We start from the raw sequence: 17,740 nt of genomic DNA on the forward strand, positions 1-17,740 counted from the left end.
ATATACATGTACACACATATGCATACATACATACATACACACGCACATATTTCCTTATACACACATTTACATACACACACACACACATATTTCCTTATACACACATTTACATACACACACACACACACACACACACACACACACACACACACACACATTTACATACACACACACACACACACACACATATATATTAATATATACACACACATATACATACATACACACACACACACACACATATATATATAGTGTAAAAAAATAACTGCAGATGCTGGTACAAATCGAAGGTATTTATTCACAAAATGCTGGAGTAACTCAGCAGGTCAGGCAGCATCTCGGGAGAGAAGGAATGGATGACGTTTCGGGTCGAGACCCTTCTTCAGACTGATTCCTTCTCTACATTCCTTCTCTCCTGAGATGCTGCCTGACCTGCTGAGTTACTCCAGCATTTTGTGAATAAATTGATTTGTACCAGCATCTGCAGTTATTTTCTTATATATATATATATATATATATATATATATATATATATATATATATATATATATATATATACACACATATACAGACACACATACATACACACACACATATATCCATATACACACATATACATACACACACACACACACACAGACACACACACACACATACATACATACATATATATATATATACACACATACATACGCACATACATACATACATACATATATATATGCATACATACACACAGAAATGAACAAATAATGATAGTGCAAAAAAGACAAAACCAATGCCCCCAACTATCTGTATTTCAGAGCTTATTTGGAGGTTGCAGTATTTAATAGCCTGACGGCTGGAGGGAAGAGGCTGTTCCTGAACTTGTGCGTGACAGTTTTCAGGCTCCTGTAACTTTTTCCCGATGGCAGGAGTGAAATGAGGGGGTGACCAGGGTGGTGGGGGTGGGTCTCTGATGAAGCTGGCTGCCCCTTTGAGGCAGCGACTCCGGGAAATACCTTCGATGGTGGGGTGGTCACAACCCATGATGGACCGGGCAGTGTTCACGACTTTTTGGATAAGAATAAAATGCTGTGAAGTCTAAACCAAAAAAGCCCAGTAGTTTGGTAAACACTGGCTGGGGATGAAGGGTTAGTGGGGGAGTGATCGCAACAGTGTGAGTTAGGACATTGGCAGCAGAGTTTTGGATGGGGTGATGTTCAGATATTGTGAGGTCCAAGGTCAGACATGGGTGGTCTGATTACCCCAGGTCCAAAGACTAGCAGTCGACTGCCTGAGATGGAGCCACACTGAATTAGAGGCAGGACAGAATTAAAGATGCCTTGCCACAGTTATAGACAATAGACAATAAGTGTAGGAGTAGGCCATTCAGCCCTTCGAGCCAGCACCTGCAGTTATACAGGAACGAGGAACTGCAGATGCTGGTTTACAAAATAAATGACTCAAAGTGCTGGAGTAAGTCAGCGGGTCAAGCAGCATCTTGGAGGACATTGTAAAAAAACACCAAGGTTCTCCATTACAAAATATGTGCTGGAGTTCTCCAGAGATGCTGCACTCTCTTCATCGCTCCACTCTTTTTCTCACCTTGTTTCTCTACCTTTCTCCCCATTATTTATGTTTCCCCACATATCTCTCAATTTCTCTCTTTCACCGTTTCTGTCCCAGCCACAGTTCCTCTTTATCTGCTCTCTGCATATCATTCTTACTATCTCACCATCCCTCTTTTTTCTCTTCCCCAATCTCTCTCTCCGTCTATTTCAGTCCTCACGACCTCTCACCCTTTGTCTCTCTTTCTCACTGTCTAGCCCTCTCTTACTTCCTATCTCTCAGTTTTATGACTATCTTTGCCTCTATCTATCTAATCTATCTATCTATCTATCTATCTATCTATCTATCTATCTATCTATCTATCTATCTATCTATCTATCTATCTATCTATCTATCTATCATCTATCTATCTATCTATCTATCTAACTATCTATCTATCTAATCTATTTATCTCACAAAAGGTGGAATAACTCAGCGGGTCAGGCACATCTCTGGAGAGAAGGAATGGGTGACATTTTGGGTCCGAGACCATTCTTCGACGATCTCTCTCTCTCTCTATATATATATATATATATATATATATATCCCTCTCTCTCTATCTCTCTCTCTCTCTCTCTCTCTCTCTCTCTCTCTCTCTCTCTCTCTCTCTCTCTCTCTCTCTCTCTCTCTCTCTCTCTCTCTCTCTCTCTCTCTCTCTCTCTCTCTCTCTCTCTCTCTCTCTCTCTCTCTCTCTCTCTCTATCTCTCTCTATCTCCATCTCTCTCTCTATCTCTTTCAGAAAGCCTTCGACAAGGTCCCACATAGGAGATTAGTGGGCAAAATTAGGGCACATGGTATTGGGGTAGGGTACTGACATGGATAGAAAATTGGTTAACAGACAGAAAGCAAAGAGTGGGGATAAATGGGTCCCTTTCGGAATGGCAGGCAGTGACCAGTGGGGTACCGCAAGGTTCGGTGCTGGGACCCCAGCTATTTACGATATACATTAATGACTTAGACGAAGGGATTAAAAGTACCATTAGCAAATTTGCAGATGATACTAAGTTGGGGGGTAGTGTGAATTGTGAGGAAGATGCAATAAGGCTGCAGGGTGACCTGGACAGGTTGTGTGAGTGGGCGGATACATGGCAGATGCAGTTTAATGTAGATAAGTGTGAGGTTATTCACTTTGGAAGTAAGAATAGAAAGGCAGATTATTATCTGAATGGTGTCAAGTTAGGAGGCAGGGGGAGTTCAACGAGATCTGGGTGTCCTAGTGCATCAGTCAATGAAAGGAAGCATGCAGGTTCAGCAGGCAGTGAAGAAAGCCAATGGAATGTTGGCCTTCGTAACAAGAGGAGTTGAGTATAGGAGCAAAGAGGTCCTTCTACAGTTGTACCGGGCCCTGGTGAGACCGCACCTGGAGTACTGTGTGCAGTTTTGGTCTCCAAATTTGAGGAAGGATATTCTTGCTATGGAGGGCGTGCAGCGTAGGTTCACTAGATTAATTCCCGGAATGACGGGACTGTCGTATGTTGAAAGGCTGGAGCGATTGGGCTTGTATACACTGGAATTTAGAAGGATGAGGGGGGATCTTATTGAAACATATAAGATAATTAGGGGATTGGACACATTAGAGGCAGATAACATGTTCCCAATGTTGGGGGAGTCCAGAACAAGGGGCCACAGTTTGAGAATAAGGGGTAGGCCATTTAGAACGGAGATGAGGAAGAACTTTTTCAGTCAGAGGGTGGTGAAGGTGTGGAATTCTCTGCCTCAGAAGGCAGTGGAGGCCAGTTCGTTGGATGCTTTCAAGAGAGAGCTGGATAGAGCTCTTAAGGATAGCGGAGTGAGGGGGTATGGGGAGAAGGCAGGAACGGGGTACTGATTGATAGTGATCAGCCATGATCGCATTGAATGGCGGTGCTGGCTCGAAGGGCTGAATGGCCTACTCCTGCACCTATTGTCTATTGTCTATTGTCTATTGTCTATCTCCCTCTCTCTCTCTATCTCCCTCTCTCTCTCTCTCTCTTTCTCTCTCTCTCTCTCTATTCTCTCTATCTCTCTCTCTCTCTCTCTATCTCTCTATCTTTCTCTCTCTCTCTCTCTCTCTCTCTCTCTCTCTCTCTCTCTCTCTCTCTCTCTCTCTCTCTCTCTCTCTCTCTCTCTTTCTCTCTCTTCTCTCTCTATCTCTCTCTCTCCTCTCTCTCTCTCTCTCTCTCTCTCCTCTCTCTCTCTCTCTCTCTCTCTCTCTCTCTCTCTCTCTCTCTCTCTCTCTCTATCTCTCTCTATCTCCATCTCTCTCTCTATCTCCCTCTCTCTCTATCTCCCTCTCTCTCTCTCTCTTTCTCTCTCTCTCTCTCTCTCCCTCTCTCATCACTGTTTGTGTATCAAGGATCTTCAGCTGTTGACTGCTGCTCATCACAGGCCTTTACTCAGTGGAATAATATCACTCAGTTAAACAAAACATGTTCACCGGGCTTTGAACCAGGAGATGATGAGGCCCCTCTCTTTTACAGTCAGGTTGCTATGGTAATGTCAGAAGGGATGGAACCTCTGGGTCCCTATGGCTGGATCATTGTACTGACAAGAGTTTTAATCGTATGTTTAACCACATTCACCGATATACACTATGTATACACCAATCAGCCAAAACATTATTAACTGACGAGCCAAAACATTATGGCCACCTGCCCAATATGCTGTTGGTCCTCCGTGTGCAGCCCCATACGCAGCAGGGTGCGATGCACTGTGTATTGTGACACATTCCTCCCGTGACCACCATTAAAATTTTCTGTGACTTGTGCCACAGTCGACCTTCTGTCGGTTCGGACCAGATGGGATAGCCTTCGTTGCCCTCGCGCATCGATGAGCCATGGGCGCCCAACACCCTGCCTGTCGCCGGTTTGTGGTTTGTCCCTCCTCGGACCACTGTCGGTAGGTACTCACCACTGCTGACCGGGAGCACCCCACAAGCCTTGCCGTTTCAGAGATGCTCTGACCCAGTCGTCTGGCCATACCATTGTGTACAGTTTTGGTCTCCAAATTTGAGGAAGGACATCCTTGTAATTGAGGCAGTGCAGCGTAGGTTCGAGATTGATCCCTGGGATGGCGGGACTATCATATGAGGAATGAATGAAAAGACTTGGCTTGTATTCACTGGAGTTTAGAAGGATGAGAGGGGATCTTATAGAAACATATACAATTATAAAAGGACTGGACAAGCTAGATGCAGGAAAAATGTTCCCAATGTTGGGCGAGTCCAGAACCAGGGGCCACAGTCTTAGAATAAAGGGGAGGCCATTTAAAACTGAGGTGAGAAGAAACATTTTCACCCAGAGAGTTGTGAATGTGTGGAATTCTCTGCCACAGAGGGCAGTGGAAGCCAAATCACTGGATGGATTTAAGAGAGAGTTAGATAGAGTTCTAGGGACTAGTGGAATCAAGGGATATGGGGAGAAAGCAGGCACGGGTTATTGATTGTGGACGATCGATCAGCCATGATCACAAAAAATGGCGGTGCTGGCTCGAAGGGCCGAATGGCCTCCTCCTGCACCTATTTTCTATGTTTCTATGTTTCTTTGTAACAATGGCCCTTGTCAAAGTCGCTCAGGACTTTACTCCTGCCCTTTTCTCCTGCATCCAACACATCAACTTCAAGAACTGACTGTTCACTTGAAGCCTAATATACCCCACCCTTTCACTGGTGCCATTATAACAAGATAATCAAAGTTATTCACTTTGCCTGTCAGTGGTCATGATGTTTTGGCTGATTGGTGCATATATATATTGTGTGTGTTTATGTGTTTTGTGTGTGTTTGTGATTGTGTGTGTGTGTGTGTGTGCGTGTGCGCATGTCTGTATATGTGTGTGCATTGAAAATATGAGCGACAAATAAATGTTGGCATTATGTGCAGTACACAAATTGTGGGCCGAACAGCCCATTCTTGTGCTGCACTGTGCTATGTTCTCAATGCCAGAGACATTTCAGAGCTCTGGGATGAAGAGAAACCCAATGTTCCTCAGGAAACCAGTTAGGAAAACTCACAGAATGCTCTTGATTTTTTGTGTGCGGAATTGAAAATAAAAAATATCTCACGTGCGTTAGTGGGTCCATATCAGGAGAAAGCACAAACAATTCAACAAAAGTTTACTGGACAGATAACCACAAATGGGTGTGTTGTCTTATGATGAAAGATTGAGCTGATTTTTAGTGCAGAGTAAAGCTCCTTTCGTTCTCTCCCAAAGTAAATGCTGCCCAGTTTAGATAGAGAGTAATATTCCCTTTAGTTATGGTGATAAAACAGAGCTGCAGATATTGCAATCTTGAACAAAACACAAAGGTGCTAGAGGAACTTAATGAACTTAATGCAACATTGAACATAGAACAGCACAGGAACTGGAGCCCACAATGTTTAGTTTAGTTTTGAGATACAGTGTGGAAACAGGCCCTTCGGCCCACCGAGTTCACGCCGACCAGCGATCCCTGCACACACTAGGGACAATTTATACCAAGCGATCCCCGCACATTAACACTATCCTACACACACTAGGGACAATTTACACTTATACCAAGCCTAATAACCTACAAACCTATACGTCTTTGGAGTGTGCTAGGAAACCGAAGATCTCGGGCGTGACAGATACGGGCGGCACGGTGGCGCAGCGGTAGAGTTGCTGCCTTACAGCGAATGCAGCGCCGGAGACTCAGGTTCGATCCTGACTACGGGCGCCGTCTGTACGGAGTTTGTACGTTCTCCCCGTGACCTGCGTGGGTTTTCTCCGAGACCTTCGGTTTCCTCCCACACTCCAAAGACGTACAGATTTGTAGGTTAATTGGCTGGGCAAATGTAAAAATTGTCCCTAGTGGGTGTAGGATAGTGTTAATGTGCGGGGATCGCTGGGCGGCGCGGACTCGGTGGACCGAAGGGCCTGTTTCTGTGCTGTATCTCTAATTCTAAAATCTCGGAGAAAACCCAAACCACGGGGAGAACGTACAAACTCCGTACAGACAGCACCCGTAGTCGGGATCGAACCCGGGTCACCGGCGTTGCAAATGCTGTAAGGCAGCAACTCCCTGCGCCGAACATGATGCCGAGATAAACTCATCTCATCTGCCTGTACATGATCCATTTCCCTCTATTTTCTGCGCTTCCATGTGCCTATCTAAAAGCCTCCAAAACACCACCATAATATCTGCCTCCACCACCACCCCTGGCAATATTCTCTGTGTAAAAGTCTTGCCCGCAGATTTCCATCAAACTTTCCCCTGTCATCCTACGGCTACGCCCTCTAGTGTTGGACATTTACACCCTGGGGAAAAGGTTCTGACTGTCTACCCTCTCACTACCCAACGGGTGGGACCGTGGTGCAGCGGTAGAGCTGCTGCCTTACTGCGCTCAAAGCTCCAGAGACCCGGGTTCCATCCCTATAGCGGGCACTGCCTGTACGGAGATTGTACGTTCTCCCTGTGACCTGCGTGGGTTATCTCCGAGACCTTCAGTTCCCTCCCACACTCCAAAGACGTACAGGCTTGTCGGTAAATTGGCTTGGTATAAGTGTAAATTGTCCCTATTGTGTGGAGGATAGCATTAGTGTGCGGGGATCGTTGGTCGGTGCGGACTCGTTGGGCTGAAGGGCCTGTTTCTGCGCTGTATCTCTGAACTAAACTAACCTATACCTTATGGCGAGTCTGAAGAGGTGTAGCTTTGTCAAAGAAGTTTATTGCGATAGCAATATTCAGCGTCAAAGATAACAATCAAGATCGCAGACAACCATTAAACTTAAACTATGCACATCGAAGTCCTCTCCCAACTGAACGGTTTTGGGCGCCAAAACAACCACGTGACCCCACTGGCCAATCCGAGGGTTCGACTCTCAGGACCAATCCCTATGGTCGCTACAACCTCTCATAATTCTATACACTTCTATCAAGTCTCCCCTCGTCCTCCGACGATCTAAGATAATCAGTCCCCCATTTTCCTTTATTCCCCCCCCCGCCCCTCGTTCCTCTCTCTTCTGCCCTCTTACACATCCCTCCCTCCGAGTTTACATTTCACTCCTCTCCTTCTCTGACACGCTTTTCTCTACTTTACACCTCCAGCTTTTGTCACTGACTCCACCCATCTGCCAATCAAGCCCACCTCACCTGTGTCGTTTTGGGTCAAGGCCCTTCTTCAGGCTGGGTATACCCCTTATTCCAACCACAGCTGTGACTCTAATTCCATCTCAAGGCGTAGAAGAGCAGACTGCTGACCTGGGCCCATCGGCTTTCCATGTGGACTGGCTAGTGTCCAGTGTCCACTCACTGCTTGGTCCAGTATCTAAAGCTAAAGCCAGTATCTAAAGTCTGAAGAAGGGTTCCGACCCGAAACATCAGCCATCGTTTTTCTCCAGAGGTGCCGCCTGACCCATTGAGTTACTCCAGCACTTTGCGTCCGTCTAAAGCTTGGCTTAGTGTCTTGTTGTGAGAGATGTCCACTGACCGGCTTTCCCTCTTATCTATTTAGTTTAGTTTTAGAGATACCGCACAGAAACAGCCCCTTCGGCCCACCGAGTCCGCACCTGCCAGCAATCCCCACGCACTAACACTATCCTACACACACTAGGGACAATTTACATTTATACCAAGCCAATTCACCTACAAACCGAAGATAGACACAAAAAGCTGGAGTAACTCAGCGGGGCAGGCAGCATCTCTGGAGAGAAGGAATGGGTGGCGTTTCGGGTCGAGACCCACAAACCTGTACGCCTTTGGAGTGTGGGAGGAAATCGGAGAAAGCCCACGCATGTCACGGGGAGGAAGTACAAACTCCGTACACACAAGCACCCGTAGTCAGGATCGAACCCGGGTCTCTGGCGCTGTAAGGCAGTATCTCTACTGCGACGCCCATCTGCTCGTGGGTCGGTCACCTTAAAGGTTCCGTCTATCGATGAGTGTCCAGGCAGCCGACCAAGTGCCACGGGATAGAACCCAGTGTGAGCTCCCCGTGCCAGGCACCATCACTCATGCCTCTGCTTTCTCCACAGATGCAAGGAAGGATACCAAGGTGTTCGCTGTGACCAATATCTGCCGAAAACTGATTCCATCCTCTCTGATCCAAGTATGTGGGATTTTTTCTCCGTTCAGTGTGAGTTTCTGATTGCAGCTATTACTATGGAGGTACAGAGATGCCATTTTGCTATGAAGGTTGCCATTAGAGTGGATTCAGGGAAAGTGGATCGCATGGCCTTATGATAAGCTCAGCAGGACAGTTGAGGGACACAACAGAACCGGAGATGCTGGAATCTTGCGCAGAACACAAAGTGCTGGAAAAACTCAGCAGTTCAGGCAGCAGCTCTGGAGGACACGGATTGGTGACGTTTCGGGTCGGGACCCCTATAGTCAGTGCGTACAAAGCTAAAAAACAGGTGGAGATGGGACAAAGCCTGGCAAGTGTTAGGAAGATGTAATAATAAGGAACTGCAGATGTTGGTTTACCAAAGAAAGAGACAAGAAAGGGCTGAATTTCACACAGAGAGCGGTGAATCTGTGGAATTCTCTGCCACAGAAGGTAGTTGAGGCCAGTTCATTGGCTATATTTAAGAGGGAGTTAGATGTGGCCCTTGTGGCTAAAGGGATCAGGGGGTATGGAGAGAAGGCAGGTACGGGATACTGAGTTGGATGATCAGCCATGATCATATTGAATGGCGGTGCAGGCTCGAAGGGCCGAATGGCCTACTCCTGCACCTATTTTCTATGTTTCTATGTTTCTATGAATTAACTCAGCAGTCAGGCAGTATCTCTGGAGAACATGGAGAGTCTGAAGAAGGGTTCTATGGAAACATATAGAAAATAGATGCAGGAGCAGGCCCTTTGGCCCTTCGAGCCAGCACCACCATCCATTTTGATCATGGCTAATCATCCACAATCAGTAACCCGTGCCTACCTTCTCCCCAAATCCCTTGATTCCGCTAGCCCCTCGAGCTCTGTCTAACTCTCTTTTAAATTCATCCAGTGAATTGGCCTCCACTGCCCTCTGTGGCAGAGAATTCCACAAATTCACAACTCTCTGAGTGAAAAATCCAATTCCCAATCCGAAACATCGCCCATCCATGTTTTCTAAAGATGCTACCTGACCTGCTGAGTCATTCCAGCACATTTTGTATCTTTCTTGAGTGGTAGTGGGATACAGGTGAGGGGCAGATGAGTGGTGAAAGGTTAGAGATGAAACGTTGACAAAAGGGTGTCAAAAGGAGGCAAGAAGACAACATATTTGTCAGATAAGCAGAGGAATGAAGGAGAGATAACATGTAAAGCCAGAGAGGAGGGACACAGGTGGAGGGCAAGAGGTTTGGGGATGAAATGGGTGGTGGATAGTGGGATAAATGGACAGCTCCTATGTGATGTGATGGAGATTATCAATCAGATCACACTGGAGATGGACAGGGTGATCTCTGACACGGACACAACTCTGAATTTTTTCTCATCTTTGGAAAGCACATAGATTGAGTCCACTAGACACACTGAACGAGCCTGGGCCATCATGGGTGGGCATGGTGGCACAGTGGTAGAGTTGCTGCCTTACAGCGCTTGCAGCGCCTGAGACCCCAGTTCGATCCCGGCTATGGGTGCTGCCTGTAAGGAGTTTGTACGTTCTCCTCGTGACTGCGTCGGTTTTCTTCGAGATCTTTGGTTTCCCCCCACACTCCAAATGTTTGTAGGCAAATTGGCTTGGTATAAGTGTAAATTGTCCCTAGTGTGTAGGATAGTGTCAATGTGTGGGGATCGCTGGTCGGTGCGGACTCAGTGGGCCGAAGGGCCTGTTTCCTTGCTGTATCTCTAAACCAAACTAAACTAAACACCATGGTGATGTTGTTTGGTCGACCAGATCCTGTTGCTTCAAGATACGCACGTACGCATATGTGCACACGCACGCACATATGCATGCATACACGCACACACATGTACACACACACCTGCACACGCATGCACACGCACGCACACACACATATACAAACGTGCACACACACACACGCACGCATGCACACTCGCGCACGCGCACACACACACACACAGCCTGCCTATCCTAATACAACACCACTCAGAGAATGCAAACGTGCAATGGATCCAATGCTCACTGTTCAGTAGCTTTCACCATGCAGCTCTCTCAAAACAAATCCGCTCGTGTTTACGTCATCATCTGGCCACCAAATGGAGCTGTTAACAATAGAATTATATAGAATCAGGTGAAAAGAATCTCTCTCAGGAAGGCCACTGCATTTCTTCCCCTCCAATATGGGTGAAAGCTTACATACATAGCACAGATACTAACGCACAATGTCACAACTCAACTGTATTATTAACATCCCCACATTTCTATATATACATTCAATCTGTATTGTGTTTTCCGGCTGATCTTGAATGTCAGGGCACAGATTGCACTGAAACGTCACCATAAAGGATCCTTGTGGAGATGAGGAACGCAGATCCAGATCGATCTTATTTGTTTGCTTGGGCCACTGGACTTTGCATGGGCTTTGCAACCTTGTCATATCATATCATATCATATATATACAGCGCGGAAACAGGCCTTTTTGGCCCACCAAGTCCGCGCCGCCCAGCGATCCCCGTACATTAACACTATCCTACACCCACTAGGGACAATTTTTACATTTACCAAGCCAATTAACCTACAAACCTGTGCTAGGTTAAAGCACATGCCGTCTCTGATTATTATCAACCCCTCACCTCCACATCCTCCTTCACTGCACCAGTTGAAGCAAGCAGTGAGAAAGCCTCCCTGGTTCATCTGATGACTGGGGTGCGATGTCTTGTGTGGTCTTGGTGATGCTTCAACACCCGACGGTCATCCTGACGAACCACAAATGATGACCGGTCAGTACGATCGCTGGTGCATCCGCAAGTAATTGCAGAGAGCGGTGGACAAAACCCGGTCCACCAGACAAAGCCAGCCTCCCCCCACCGTCTACACTTCACCCTGTCTCAGGGAAAGGCAGCCAACATTATCAAAGACCATTCGCATTTCACAACTCAGAACGTTTTAGAAACAGTTAGACAGGTACATGGACAGGACAGGTTTGCAGTGATACCGGTGGACTAGGTGGGATTAGTGCAGCTGGGACATGTTGGCCGATGTGGGCAAGTTGGGCTGAAGGGCCTGTTTCCACCCTGTATCACTCTATGACTGTATGATTCTATGACTATTCACATCAAAATCACTCTGTCTTCTCCCCTCTGCGATTGGGCAAAAGATATAAAGCTTGATAAAAACATTTTGCACCAGATTCAAGAACAGATTCTTGCCCGCTGTTATCAGACTCTTGAATAGACCTCTCATATGCTATGGTTGAATTTTGCGATATTCCAGTCTACCTCATTGTGGTCCCTGCACGTTTTAAAAATCTTCTCTTCCCCTGCAGCTGTATTGCAATATTCTGCACGGCTGCACTTTCTCTTTTGCCTGATGCACTCTGGACACGATGATTTGCCTGGATAACACGCAAAGCAAAGACTCTCACTGCATCCCACCAGTTCACAAGTTATAGGAGTAGAATTAGTTCATTCGGCCCATCGAGTCTACCCCGCCACTCAATCATGGCCGATCTCTGCCTCCTAATCCCGCTTTCCTACTTTCTCCCCATAACCCTCGACACCCGTTTTCATCAAGAATTTGTCTATCTCTGCATTAAAAACATCCACTGACTTAGCCTCCACACCCCTCTGTGACAATGAGTTCCACAAATTAATTACCCTCTGACGAAAGAAGTTTTTCCTCACCTCCTTTCTAAGGAGCGCCCTTTTAATTCTGAGGCTGTGACCTCTGGTCCTAGACTCTCCCACCAGTGGAAACATCCTTTCCACATCCACTCTATCTATGCCTTTCATTATTCTGTAAGTTTTCAATGATGTTCCCCCTCAACCTTCTGAACTCTGGCGAGTAGAGTCCCAGCGTTGTCAAACGCTCACCATACGCTAACCCACTCATCCCGGCAATCATTCTTGTGAACCATCTCTGGACCCTCTCCAGAGCCAGCACATCCTTCCTCAGGTATGGAGCCCAAATTTTCTCACGGTACACCAAATCTCGGCACAGGCGACAATAATAAACCGACCCCAATACCAATTTTCGTGTGAAAGGGTCATCTTCATAAAATGGCGACCACAGGCCCCAGAGTCTCGTTGTTCTTTCTGCCTCGCTCATTTGAAACCCAAGTCATAGAGTCATAGAGTGATACAGTGTGGAAACAGGCCCTTCGGCCCAACTGGCCCACATCGGCCAACATGCCCCAGCTACACTATTCCCATCTGCCTGCAGATTGGTCCATATCCCTCCAAACCTGTTCTATTCATGTACCTGTCTAACTGTTTCTTAATCGTTGGCTTAGTCCCAGGCTCAACTACCTCCTCTGGCAGCTTGTTCCATACACCCACCACCCTTTGTGTGAAAAATTTACCCCTCAGATTCCTATTAAATCTTTTCCCCTTCAACTTGAACCTGTGTCCTCTGGTCCTCGATTCCCCTACTCTGGGCAAGAGACTCTGTGCATCTACCCGATCTATTCCTCTCATGATTTTGTGCACCTCTCTAAGATCAGCCCTCATCCTCCTGCGCTCTAAGGAATAGAGAGACCCAGCCTACTCAACCTCTTGCTGTAGCTCACGCCCTCCAGTCCTGGCAACATCCTCATAAATCTTCTATAAACCCTGTCATGCTTGACAATATCTTTCCTATAACACGGTGCCCAGAACAGAACACAATATTCTAAATGCGGTCTCACTAAAGTCGTGTTCAGCTCCCACTTCACTGGCTCCAAATGCACTCTGAGACGTCCCTCCCATAAATAACTCATCAGGTTTCCGTCCTCTGGTTGCATGTTGTTTATGATTCGCGAAATCGGAAACGCGTGTCTCAGTTTCACCTCTTTTCATCTTTTCTTTAATCCATTTTTCCAGGATGGCCACTTCAGGCCAGCCGTTCGATACGTGCGCACACTGGACTCCATTCCTTCTGGCCAACGTGGCAATTCAAAGTGCTCAAGTTGCTTCTGTTGTCCTTCACGAGTAACTGGAAGGTTACTCAGCTGATGCAATCGCTGCCTGAAATGTGGATGTAACCACGGGTGTTATTTCCATCCACTGGGAATGTGCATCTACAGTGGCCGTGGTCCTTGTTCCCCAGAAGCAGAGGGGCAAACTCCACATGGATCCTGAACAAAGTTAGTTTGACCATAGAAACATAGAAAATAGGTCCAGGAGTAGGTCATTCGGCCCTTCAAGCCTGCACCGCCATTCAATATGATCATGGCTGATCATCCACCTCAGTATCCTGTACCTGCCTTCTCTCCATACCCACTGATCCCTTTAGCCACAAGGGCCACATCTAACTCCCTCTTAAATATAGCCAATGAACTGGCCTCAACTACCTTCTGTGGCAGAGAATTCCACAGACTCACCACTCTGTGTGAAGAAATGTTTTCTCATCTCGGTCCTAAAAGACTTCCCCCTTATCCTTAATGGCCAGAGCCAGAGGTTGGGAGAAACTGCAAGGGGAATCCTTGCAATGCTCCTGACATTGACTACATTCCTTTGCTGCATCCCCCAAGGATTCATCTCCGCCCGGGCCCTCTGGTGACCAGCCTGGTGTAGTTTAGTTTAGAGATACAGCACGGAAACAGGCCCTTCAGCCCACCGAGTCCGCACCAACCAGCGATCCCCACACATCAGCACTACCCTATACACACTAGGGACAATTTTACATTTTATACCAAGCCAATTAACCAACAAACCTGTACGTCTTTGGAGTGTGGGAGGAAACTGAAGGTCTCAGAGAAAACCCTCGCAGGTCACGGGGAGAACGTACAAACTCCGTTCAGACTGCACCCATAGGGTGCCTTCTCCCCGTAACCCCTGACATCCGTACTAATCAAGAATCTATCTATTTCTGCCTTCAAAATATCCATTGACTTGGCCTCCACAGCCTACTGTGGCAATGAATTCCACAGATTCTGACTAAATGAATTCCTCCTCATCTCCTTCCTAAAGGAACGTCCTTTAATTCTGAGGGTGTGGTCCTAGACTCTCCCACTAGTGGAAACATCCTCCCCACATCCACTCTATCCATAAATAGGCCCTTCGGCCCAATCCATCCATGCTGAGAAAGGCAAGGTATCGACCACACCCAGTCCCGTTTGTCCGTTTTTGGCTCATATCCTTCTAAACAATTCCTATCATGTGTCTGTATAAATCCCTTTTAAGTGTTGTCATTGTACCCACCTCGACCACCTTCTCTGGCAGCTCATTCCTTCTGCCCCCTCTCCTCTGTGTGAAAAAGTTACCCCATTAAATGTTCCTCCACTCATCTTAAATTTTTCTCCTCTAGTTTTTTAACTCCTCAACCCTGGAAATAGATTGCAATCTTATCTACACCCCCTCATGTATCTCTATAAGATCACCGCTCAAGTCTCCTACACACCAGGGAAACAAATCCCCAACCTATAGAGCACTTAAGGATAACGGAGTCAGGGGGTATGGGGAGAAGGCAGGAACGGGGTACAGATTGAGAATGATCAGCCATGATCACATTGAATGGCGGTGCTGGCTCGAAGGGCTGAATGGCCTCCTCCTGCACCTATTGTCTATTGTCTATCTAGTTTATCCATATATCCCAATCCTTCCGCTCTCAGGAGCATCCTTGTGGATCTGTCCGGCACCTATTCCAGTTTGAGGACATCCTTCCTCGAGCTTGGGAACAAAAATAACACGTAATTGGACAATTATTCCATGACATACCAACTCCTGTACTCAGTGGCCCGACCGATGAAAGCTTTCTTCACCTTCTCATCTACCACTGTTATCACTTTTCAGAAAGACTCCTCTCGCAGTCTCTCTTTTACAACATTCTCCGGGGCCCGACTATTTAGTGTGTAAGTCCAGCCCCGGTTTCACTTCACAAAATGCAACACCTCGCACTTGCCCGAGTTAAATCCCATTAGCCATTCTAGTTGATGTTGATCCCGTTGCAAACTCCAATATCTCCACGTGACAGCAAGCGGTTGGTTTGTGAGCAGTGTTATCCGTGTGGACCACCAATGGCATAGTTTCACAAGAACCTGAGAACACAATGAATGGGAGCAAACGGAGACGACCCCGTCTTTCCCTTTAAGTAAGGTCACCCCTCATTCTTCTAAACTACAATGAATGCAGGCCCAAACTGTTTGTGTAGGAAGGAACTGCAGATGCTGGTTTACACCGAAGCCAGGCACAAAATGCTGGAGTAACTCAGCGGGTCAGGCAGCATCTCTGGAGAAAAGGAATGGGTGAAGTTTCGGGTCGAGAGTCCTCAGTCTGAGGAAGGGTCTCGACCCGAAATGTCACCGATACCTTTCCTCCCAAACTGTTGGCCTCTTTTGAAAGGACGACCCAGGAGACAGCTTGGCGAGCGAGCCTCCCTTAGACTGTCTCCAAAGCTGCTGCATCCTTCTCTGCTTTAGGGGACTGGTGATGGTGTCTCGCTGGGAGACCCAACACTTCTGCATTCTCGTGGCACTGCTCAGGATTCTTGGACCCAACAGTTTGATGCAGCCAAACTCTGGCTGAGGCCTTTAGGGGCATCTCCCGGCGGTCGCCAAACACACACACAAGAGACTGCAACAAGCAATCTGCCGGAGGAACTCAGCGGGCCGAGCAGCATCTGCGCGTGGAAAGGAATTGTTGACGTTTCCGATTGTGTTCCTGCATCGCAACTAATGCAATTCCAGCACAGGACAGGATTTTGACCCAAAACACTGACAATTCCTGTCCCCCCGCCCTCCCCCACCCCGGGTTCTTGACTTGTCAAGCTCATCCAGCAGGTTTGTTGCTGCAGTAACTAGCGTCATACAGTTTTACAGCGTGGAAACAGGCCCTTTGGCCCAACATGCCCACGACGGCCAACATGTCCCATCTACACTAGTTCCACCTGCCTGCGTTTGGCCCGTATCCCTCTAAACCTGCCCTATCCAAGTACCTGTCAAAATGTTTTGATGGTACCTGCGTCAGCTACCTCCTCCGGCAGCTCGTTCCATACACCCACCACCCCTTGTGTCAAAAACTGTAGAACTTTGTCACTCCATACACCGCAGTTACGCCTTCTTTGCCCAGTTGCGTGTGTCATTTCTCTGCTTTGATAGGGGACTTTGATGCGACGTTAATTGGTCTCTCCACCCCAACCTCTGCTCACCGCAACCACACATGGCAAGCAGCATAGGGTCACGGTGGACTTGAACCTGTGAACTGAGCAGACAATCGCTTCAGTTCCTAGAATTCTTTATGCATGTCCATTTCTTCATTTCATTGAGTTTAGAATTCTTTATATTCCTTTGTTTGTGTCCAGGTTCTCTTGTGATTCTGCTGAGATTAGCTGCAAGATGGCAGCAATCTCCCACGGTGCTTGAGAAGTCCTAGGCAGGCCTTCGAGTCGTTCGTGTTAGTTGGATAAGTTGTGCCCACTGCTGTGTTATCTGGGAGACACGTCCTAGGCAGGCCTTCAAGTCGTTCGTGTTAGTTGGATAAGTTGTGCCCACTGCCGCGTTATCTGGGAGACACAAGGAACTGCAGATGCTGGTTTACTAAAAAAAAAAGACACAAAGTGCTGGTGTAACTCAACAGATTAGGCAGCATCTCTGGTGAACATGGATCGGTGACGTTTCGGGTCGGGACCCTTCTTCATACTTTATCTTAATTCTCAACTGGACGGAGTCACGCGTTATCTCTTCTCGAGCCAAGACAGACGGCCTCTGAGGCAGTAAAGACACACTTGCCGCACCTCAAAGGTGCTCTGGCTCACCAGAATCTTAGAAGTCCACCTTCTGCATTCTCCTTTTGTTCCTGCTCTGTTTTTTTTACAGACACCAAGATGCCAACTGATAGCTTCCAACATCTTGGGTTACACGACCCATTGTCCAGTTGAGACGGCCCAGAGTACATGCAATCCCACAGGGCAGCCTAACGTATTGGTGCAGTCCAAAGTGGGTATTCACCATTTGGACCTTTGTCTAACCTGGGGCTACGGTGGCGCAGCGGTAGAGTTGCTGCCTTACAGCGCCAGAGACCAGGGTTTGACCCTGATTACGATTACTATCTGTACAGAGTTTGTACGTTCTCCCCGTGACCACGTGGGTTTGTGCTGGGTGCTTCGGTCTCCTCCCACACTCTAAAGATGTGCGGGTT

General features: G+C 47.3%; 1 protein-coding gene across 1 annotated transcript in view; it reads left to right on the forward strand.

The window, feature by feature from the left end:
- Positions 1 to 17,740, forward strand: part of LOC144609888 (pro-neuregulin-3, membrane-bound isoform-like) — a 437,458-nt gene that overhangs the window by 374,625 nt on the left and 45,093 nt on the right. Inside the window, exon 3 of the mRNA XM_078428270.1 lies at positions 8,560 to 8,633. Coding sequence (XP_078284396.1) covers positions 8,560 to 8,633 — 74 coding nt within the window. The remainder of the gene's footprint in view (positions 1 to 8,559; positions 8,634 to 17,740) is intronic.

This window comes from Rhinoraja longicauda, chromosome 35, assembly GCF_053455715.1.
Source record: "Rhinoraja longicauda isolate Sanriku21f chromosome 35, sRhiLon1.1, whole genome shotgun sequence".
NCBI classification, from domain to species: Eukaryota; Metazoa; Chordata; class Chondrichthyes; order Rajiformes; family Arhynchobatidae; genus Rhinoraja; species Rhinoraja longicauda.